General features: G+C 37.7%; 1 protein-coding gene across 1 annotated transcript in view; it reads right to left on the bottom strand.

Annotated features, from left to right (window-relative positions):
• Positions 1–9,653, bottom strand: part of LOC140225261 (glucose dehydrogenase [FAD, quinone]-like) — a 46,181-nt gene extending 36,528 nt beyond the window's left edge. Inside the window, exon 1 of the mRNA XM_072303523.1 lies at positions 9,335–9,653. Within this exon, the coding sequence (XP_072159624.1) occupies positions 9,335–9,359 (25 nt within the window). The 5' untranslated portion in view covers positions 9,360–9,653. The remainder of the gene's footprint in view (positions 1–9,334) is intronic.
• Positions 9,654–9,982: the final 329 nt, after the last annotated feature.

Below are 9,982 nucleotides of genomic sequence, written 5' to 3' on the forward strand. Positions count from 1 at the left end.
CAAGCGTTGAAAATTTGATATCTCTCCATAATGGCTGCGAAAAATTTATTCGAATGGGGCAATTTTTTGTTTGATTCATGAGGTGGTGGTTATTTCGAAGGTCTCATCGATTTCTTAATTTGTAGGAAGACATCTACAAAAGAAACTTTTCACCAAAAAATTAAAGCTCTCATGTATGATCAATGCAGAATTTTGATCCCACTTTAAAAACTTTCCAAAACTTTAACTTTCCGACGTTTGAAACAACGGTAGGTTGGGTTAAAAATCAATATAAAAATGATTTTTTAAATCCTGTTTTGATTTATATTTATCAAAATATGTAGAGGCTTTGCCACAGCAAGGAGAAACGTCGTATGAACGTTTAAATGGTGCCAAATCTCTGCCGATGCAATAGTTACTTTTTTTTAAGGAATTTTATTTTAATATAACGTAACTATTACAAGTCCAATAGCTACTATTGAGAAGATTTTTGGACTATTTTTTTTTTTTGAGTTTTCAAATATTTGAGATCGAACTGCGACTAAAAGTCCGTAAAAAATTTAAAGGCAAATATTTATAAGTTTCTTAGAAATTCTGTGACTTATCAAAGGAAATTCGGCAACTTCCGAAGGCTTATACAGCGTTCTTCCTTAGCACGGCAACACTGCTCTCTGAGAATATTTCATTGATTCATTCCCTTCTATTTTTGGACCCCCAAAACATTTTCCCATCAAAAAGAAGGGTGTCTCCTCAACTTTTTTACTTTCTCGCTCCCATAGGTAGAGAGGAAGTATTGTCATCCTCCAAAAAAAAAAAAAAAAAAAAAAAGTTGAAATTTCATCATTTCTAGACGTTTTAAGGTCCCAGGAGTAAAAATAACCATACTTGAAAAAATGTGTGTCCGTCCGTGTGGCGTCCCCCAAATCTGTCTACAGCGATATCTCAGAATCTATCTGTTCGATTTCATTCAAAATTGGCACAGGACACCATATCTATGGTCTCCTTATGCACGTCCAACGATTTTGAGGTACGCTAAAATTTGGGGGGGCTACGCTCAATTGTCCATTTTTAGCAAAATCACACGGAAAGCTCATTTTGAAAGACTGTAAATTTTGAAAAATGTCTTTAATTCTTTAACAATGGGCATCAAGCACATCACCTGGGTCATTAATTTAAGTTCCAAAAAGATCTTTGGACTAAACTCAAAATTCAAGAGATTACGAGGCCCAAAAGTAGGCACTTTGCTCCGCGAAACAGCTCATTTTCAAGGACTGTAAATTTTAAAAAAATAAAAAAAATAAAAAAAAATGCCTTCAATTCTTCAAAAGTTGGCATAAGAGCACCACCTGGTTCATTAATTTAAGTTCCTACGAGGTCTTTGGACTAAACTAAAAATTGAAGGGTTACGCGTCATATAGCGAGGAGAGCACTTCGGTCACACGGAGAGCTCATGGACTGTAGATTTTGAAAAAATGCCTTTAATTCTTTGAAAGTTGGCTCAAAAGCACCATCTGAGTCATTAATTTAAGTTCCTAAAGGATTCATGGACTAATCTCATAATTGCAGAGGGGCCGATAGGAAACGCTCAATTCTCTGATAAATGAGTCGGAGCGCTTCTAGATAATAGCAGCAAACGCTTTGAGTCAGGTGAAACCTAGGAATTCAAATGCATTATATAATGCATCATATACTATTTCCAAAATTACTCCGTAGGTAATCACAAAGCAAAATTAGACAACTAATTAGATACATACTCACATTACAAAGGTACTATGAATCATCAAGCTAACGCCAAGAACTGACACTTAGATCTTTATTAAAAACTAATATGTTTGTTGTTAATGAATTTAGAATCCCGGCAGATTCCATCTTTTGCGGTTCCTTTTTACGAGGTACTAAGCACAAATATAATGTAATAATTCGGCACAAATATAACTGATTTAATGCTTGTTAATGAAGGAGGTTATAATAGTTATAACGTGACGTTTGTTGACTTGTCTCTGGTTGACGTTTGTCGATGGCGCTCTCTATTGTTTTCGCTTTAAGTTACGGGGATACGCGGTAAGGAGATGGCGCTCCTGGCGGGCGTGTCGTGAACCTTCCAGCAGGTAGATTCGCCCGCCAAATTTAAAATTTGGGAGATGCTAAGCGAAAACCGTTTAGTTTTAAGACTATTTGAACATCGAATAGTCATTCTACCCATTCAAGTAGATATTTGATGGCTTTTGACCGTGCTTAAGGAGAGATTATAATATAAAATCGTATCTGAAGTATGATGTCAATGAATCTAATGGATCCTAATGAATCGTAGAAAAGCTAAGATTTTTACGGATCGCCATCTTTGACAGGAGACTTAGTTAATCAATTACATATTTAATTGAAGATGCCTCATAAAATCAACAAGTCGAGTCCGAATATATGAATTCACCACATATCGCGAAGACATTTACAATGAAGTTCAATGGTTTGAATAAAAATTTCATAACTATTATCCTGTGATCAAAATTCCAATCAAACTTTATGATTTTGTAAAATTGGCAGTATTTTTCTAAATATTCCAGTAAAAGTGTCTATGCCGGCGCGAAGCGCCGGCTCGAGCGAGAAAGTCCCGTGCGGTCCCCGCACCAATCCGCTAAGCGGATGGGGGGGCGAAGCCCCCCAAATGCCGGCGCGTAGCGCCGGTACGCGGCGCGAAGCGCCGCGCATAAATTGGCCGGAGGCCAATTTTTTTCTTTTATCATCCTAACCCATCATCAATATCCCGTGAGACGAGATAGTTTCAATCACTTTATACAAATGCCACTTTACTTGAATTCTTTACACATTTTTAAGGAAAAATTCTCCCTCTTGAATAACGAGTTTCTCGCTGTAGATGTCCGAACAGGAAAAACTGAACCAAAGGAATGAGCCGGCCCAGACATAGAACCAATCTATCTCAAATTAGTCTAGTCAATATCACTAGTTTGAATCATAAAGTGACCTTTGATGGGGGTGAAAACAAGTTTTCAGATCTAAAACCGCGATTCTGTAAAAATAAGTCTCCGTTTTATCACTCCTCGTGTTATAGAATAAAAGCATTCAGATCATCATAAAAATGTGAAGATCGAACACTATCACAACCCTAGACCTCGAAAATGCCAGCATTTTTGTCACCTTCTTCAATTTTTAGTGCTCGCCCTATACGTTTGCTTCTCTTTTTCTATCAAAATAGACGTTCGGTGGCGCAAAGTCAAAAAAATCGTGGATTGTCTCATTCCAATACGTAAATTCCAGATGCATCATTCTGTAGATTGACAAAAAATGACAGAAAAAAAAATTGAGCAGTGGTCCAAGTAAATATATTAAATCATGACAATATTCTTGGATTGTGATGATTTTAAAGGTGGGAATTTCCGAAAGTAAAACTAAATCATCGATTTGGAATTACCCTATCGCTCAAATATGCTTTGCATGGGGCAATATTAAAATTTTAGAATGGAAACAATGGAGGCGGAAGGTATGGTTCACGTTAAGGCAGCTTAAAATAAAATGAGAATGTTTAGAGTTGAATAACATGCGCCGCGATTGCACTTTTCAAAGTTTTTGTTTTCGCTTTGTTTTTATGAAGCCAAGAACTGTTATCTTTTCTAATTTTTACAGAATATCCTGTCGATGTTGCCGAAAAATCGGTGAAAGAGTCACGAGATACAATAATCACCAGTTTTCTTTAATGAAAAAAAAAAAAAAAAAAAAAAAAAATTACAAGAAGTATCTACATCATCGCCAATCCAGCTATTAGTTTTTTTTACCTCTACCAATCTAAGATTAAGTCGCTCTTATAGACAAAAATTTTGTACAGTATTTGGGTGTTAGTGAAAGACCGCAACCGAAAATGGAAATTTTCAAGAAATACAGGGTTTGAAATTGATCGGCACAATTCTGCCGTGCTAAGGAGGAACGCCGTATGAACATTCGGGAGTTGCCAAAATTCCTCCATTAAAATTTTATATTGTAAGGAATGTTATAAATATTTTTTCTTGAAATTTTTAGGTAATTTAGATCTGAGTACAAATAAAATTCCCCAAAAAACTCGAAGGAAAATATTCACAAATTTCCCAGACAATCAATATTTTATTGGAGGGAATTCGGCAACATCTGGCGTTTTTCCTTAGCACGGCAGACCTAATGTTCCACGAAACTCTAAAAAGCAGGATGATATAGATGAGGGACATGTTCAGATAAGAATCACCTAGAATGCTTTGAAAAAAGTAGTTTTCAATTGCGGGAACCGAACAACAAAACGAAAAAAATATCATAATCAGCAACTTATTCGTACGTACTTCCCCTCCCCGCTTGGCTTTTGACCTTAATTTCTTGTTGATGTCGCTAGACAATTTTTTCTAGCAAGATTTTTTTCTGTTTAAAACGACTCTATGTTCGACCCATCAAAATTTCTAGAAGTCCCGATCTCTGAAAGTTTTTATCAAAATTGATCCGTGAATTTTCTCCATAAACAAATGAGTGTTGATGCACTTAATATTGAAACTCAGTGTTGAAGTTGTTGAAGTTTTGAAGTATTGGCTTTGACTATGGAAACACGTCTGGGAAGGTAGCACCGTTAGACTGAAGGAACATCAAAAGTTTTATTTGGAGCAACTATTCCATAAACTTTGAACTAACAACTTTGCTTCAATCCAGGCCCACTTGAAAGGTTGTCTCTCTTTTTGAAAAGTTTTTAACCATGGACAAGCTTACACGAAAAAGTTCAGGCCATGCCACTAATTGTGAATAATGTGCGTTAGTCCGGGCTATTCTACATTATAGGTGCTGTCACAGTTTCATTACTGTGTAGTTTATTTCAAAGCAGTATCGGGTTAGAACAATGCATTGAAAAGGGCACTCCTGATGTTTGGACCCTTTAGTGGATTGAATAAACAGAAAGTAATCAAGCTAAATTTTGGCAAAAGACGAGTGGGTAATAGTTCCAAAGTCAACTTTTTGTACATTTTTCCTTCTTCACAAATCCAATGACGAATAAAGAAAAAAACATTAATCTGAAAAATACGTTAAACTTCATCTTCACCCTTTAGTGGATTGAATAAACAGAAAGTAATCAAGCTAAATTTTGGCAAAAGACGAGTGGGTAATAGTTCCAAAGTCAACTTTTTGTACATTTTTCCTTCTTCACAAATCCAATGACGAATAAAGAAAAAAACATTAATCTGAAAAATACGTTAAACTTCATCTTCACCATAGAGTCTTATGTATAGATATATAGTCTCAAATCTCTGTTTTCCGTTCCTGCATATTGTGCCTTGGTTCATATCTGCTTAACTTGAGATTATTTTAAATATCCCAAGGATCGAAGGAATTCATTCATCGCGTCAAACAGTTGCCCTTTTTACCCTTATTTTTTTTCATTTATTTTTTAAGAACAGCATGCCACACGAATCGCTCCACCTATTTAAATTAAACTGTAGGTAATTTAAAATCTGCATCCTTTGATCAAAAAACTTACAGCAGCTCCTTTCTGACCTTGGACACTGGAATCTGCGACACTGGCTGTCTCTTTTTTCCCAATTATTGTTAACTCATATAAACAGTACAGAAGTGTCGTTTGTGTATTTTTGAAATAATAATGATAATCGGAATATTAACGTCTCTTTAAAATACTTTTTAAGTCTTATACTCTTTTTCACGCGGAATTTTTTTACTAGTGTTGGAAAAAACTTATTGAGCTCGTTTTATTTCTTTTTATTTTGACTTAATGGTTCCAAGCTCTCATTTGTATTTCGTTGCGTGAACTTAATTTAAGCCGATGTTCTTAGCTGGGAGGTTTTTTAGATTCTTTCAACATGTATTATTAATAGATCAACATAAAATTTTGATATAATCACCTGCCTAAAATTCATTGCTGTAATTTCAGTGATTCCATGAAGGAGGACCCATTATTGAGATCGCATCATTATTTATTGATGCTAATCATATCCAAGATTTTAGTATTTACGCAGGGAAAATTCCTTCTGGTCACAAAAAACGCATTTGAAAAAAAAGAAGAAAAAAATACGTTTTATTGATTTTTTTCGTTTTTAATGACGTGCTTGATCGCTGTGTCAATACACGCTGAGCACTGTTTTAAACGAGCAATTAGTATCTTCTAAATCCATTTTTTTAAGTTTTACATACATAAAAGTCGCTCCTATAACGTACTCTGGAGGTTCTGCGACACCCAAACGCCACATGTCACAGGTTCATCTTCTCAGAGGTTATCGGGCAACTGAAATTGCAACATCTCTTTGTCATCCTGGCGCCATCCCTTCACAGGGCGTCGCGTCCCCTTCTGTTAAGTTTTGAATCGCAAAAAAAGTGAAGCTCTGCAGTCAGCGTTTATGGGCGTTTGACATAAATTATTACGTCAAAAAGTGATTCCATTAACAGTTGCTCTAAGCTTTCGACAGAGTGTACTTTTTTAAACGCATTCAAATTTATTTTAAAGTAATTGAACCAGCTCAATGATGATTACTTGTTAACTCTGTCACCTTGTTTGAGAAATTAAGAAGGAAATGAAATTCCCTACAACTGATCTGCGTCCAACAAAATATGACCTCAGTGGATTCTCCAGTCTTCTTAAAACAATTGACTATTTTATAAGAATTGAAGAATGGTTTTAAAAAAATGTATCCTCTTTCATGACGTAAAAAATCCAAATTAAATGATTAGGAAAACATGTGCTTGGTCTCAAATTCAGGATCATTTACATGAAAGTTACGCAAAAGTTACCCCAAAGTCGCAAAAGTTATTCCAATTTCGCGAAGTTTTCGCCTTTGAGAACCTCTCTACCGTAGACTTTAACATGACGACCATATTATACTTGACTCATTGAATGTCACTTCCAACTATTCCATCCATAGACTCTCAGAATTTGCTGACCATCATGCGCATTTATGAAACTGGAGATGGACCCTCTGCCCTCTGAGAAGCCCAACCTCTCAAGGCACGAAGCGCCTCTTCGTGTAGGCTCGCGGCACAACTAGAATCTCCTGCGACGTTTTTGTTTACAATGACGACTGTCGATGTCAACAACGACTTTGTGTCGAAAAGCTGCGTCAACGTGCAGAAACAGAGTTCTACCAATCATTACAAGAGCATTTACCGGCATAATTGGAGAAGTACACACCGACGTAAGTGGTGGCCTTCCTCGCCAAATTGAAGTGACTTGGATCATCTCAAGTGCGAAAAATTGGAGCAACAGGGACGAACAGAGCTATGTTCACTTGTTCACTCGCAAAATGGCAGTCGTATGGACCAAAAAAACAAGCAGGAAGCTCCAACGCATTCGCGTCGGAAAGCGGCTCTGGCGACGGTAGTAGTTGTTACGCGTTTACGGTTTCCTTGGTAACCTTTGTTTGCTATCAGCTGATGTCGAGTAGTATGACTAGGAAGCTCCAACCACGGCATTCTTCGAAAAAAGCGCGAAAACTTATAGATTTGAATTTTCAAATTTTAAACGTAAAGTACATTTTTTCCAGTGCGAGATTAAAGCACAGACCCGGTTTGAATTATTGACAGTATCACCATGATTCCAAAAATACACTACACAACATAGCATTCGCTCACAGGAAAAAGATATCAATTAAAATAAAATCAGTCCCCCCTAAACAGCAGAAAATGGCGCCGATTCCCATCTACCAACGCGCGGTCTCTCCAATGTAACATGGTCCAATGATACTCCCCAGCTGGGACCGTCCGGAATAGCAGCTCTAGTGCAAGCACCAGAGCCGCTAATACGTTGGCTAGTTTTATCGGAGAAACGCAACCCAATCCAATACGTGTTTACTTTCAGTTTTGCGCGCAAAACTGAAGTTACATGGACCAGCTTTAGTGCGTTTACGCGAAAAATTGGAGTCACATTCACGAATATAAACGCGTTAATTCGCAAAATTGAAGTGACAGGTTCTGACATAGTTGCGTTTACTCACAGAATGGGAGTAATACCGTAAAAAACACATGGGTTTACTCGCTGTGTATCAGAGTGACACGATCCACTACTACTAAGGGGCTTAGAGAAAAGGCGCATAAGTGCAGTTTCTGGAACTATTGAGGTTTTAACGATTTCAAGTATTTCTAGTTTTAATGCGCAACCTGTGAAAAATTCGCTCCCAAAATCCAATTTTTAAGCATCAAAAGTCAGTTCGAACTTTCTCTCCGCCATAAGGATCCGTGTAATTTCGAAACTTCAAACACGTATATCTCGAATTAGCAAAAACTGCACTTATGCGCCTTGTCCTCACAAGTCCCTCAATTGGACCGCGTTTCGCGAAAAGGAACCAAGTCACATCAGCTTTTACCAAATTAAACTGGCAATTGAATTTTTTGTACGAGAATGTTTTTGCAGATTCATTTGAAAATTTTAATTTTGCTTCGTACCAGCAAAAAACTCACTGAAATTTGCACAAATATCTGCACAACCCTTTTCATGTAAAAAATTAAACCTCCCGAAATAAATTTGGCAATACCTGATGTGACTTGGCTCCTTTCTGCTGAACGCGGTCCAATAATGCGTTTGTTTTAACACGGACCAACACATTCGCTGAAAATGTCTAATACTGTGATATTCTTTGTAATCTTTTCCTTTTCCCCCAAATCATCCCGTTTTATAAAGACTTATGCTAATTTTTGTACTTTTATCCCAATTTCTTGAAATTTAAATTTCCCGGGGATTTTCATTTTCGATAACGTTTTCTGATCGGTTAATCAAACGATCAATAAGAAAGCTTGGACCGAAGAAAATTTGGTTTTGATTTTCTCGGCCATCATGTAGTCTACAGATTTCTATTTGGAATTTTTATATTTTAATTGTATTCTTCCGACTGAAAATGACTCAGTTTTGGGCCGAAACGTTTTGGATGTGTAATTTTTAGCCATGTTTCCCGTTTTTTCTCCTATATTTTTGATATCACCACTATCGCGGGCTGCTATTTAAAAAAGTATAATCCATGAGAAAGCAACTCGACACAGACGTACACGCCAGAGTGGCATGAAACGTAAGAGAAAGTCGAAAGATTGGAAATTTCAGTGAAATGTTTCATGATTTTTCATGAGTCTGTGAAACATTTCACATTTTTCAGCGGCTAGAGTATGCAACCCGCACACAAACACAAAAATAGAAGAAAGTCACAATTTTTACATTTAGCAAAACATGAGAAGGAACCGGTATTTTCCAATATCGCTCATACACTTCCGAAATTTCATGGAATATTTCGCGTGAAATTACAAAATTTTATTTTTCATGAAATTTTGCCACCCTAGTACACGCAAAAAACGGCTCATATTTTTTTAATACAGTAAGAAAAGTTTTCAAAATGGATGAACTTACTGGGAGACATAAATCCATGAATCATCGCTCGCCACCGAAATCACAACGGCACCACACTCCGGATCGAAACCCCGACGACTTTTTCGAAATCTTTTTCGACTTTTTCGAAAATGGCGGGCGCACTCGCAACTCGCGGGAACGCGACACTACGCGGCGCGGAAAACGGCTCGGCAGTCACTGGTCAGTGTCAGGGTTTTCCTTTCCCGGGGGAGGGAGGGGTTGTCACTACTCGTCGAGCGTGGAACTAGGTCTAGTTCGCCAAGCAGACCTTGATGCCGTCGCGACCAATCCGAAACAAGCGCTCGGCGATTTTCGTCTGCCCTATTTCACCGACTCGCGCGAACCGCTCGCCACTCGCCACTCGCCGCGAGGCTTTTTTCTCCCCCGCCCCAAGACGACGCGCGAAAAAACTCCCGAAAAAGGGCGTAACTCCGTTCTAACATGAGCCTTGGTATCCCTATAAAACCGTGCTTCGCACGGTTCATGTCTTAAGAGAGTTACGCTCTTTTGTCATCACAGTGACCGGAACCGGTGTAGCATGTGATGTTGTTGCATAACCGCGGGGAAATTGAGAAAAGTTTCCAGAAAGGCCCGCCTTTTGAAACTGAGGCGTCATTTGTTGCTTTGCATTTTTATTTACATTCGAAT

Source organism: Bemisia tabaci, chromosome 8, assembly GCF_918797505.1.
Source record: "Bemisia tabaci chromosome 8, PGI_BMITA_v3".
Lineage (NCBI taxonomy): Eukaryota > Metazoa > Arthropoda > Insecta > Hemiptera > Aleyrodidae > Bemisia > Bemisia tabaci.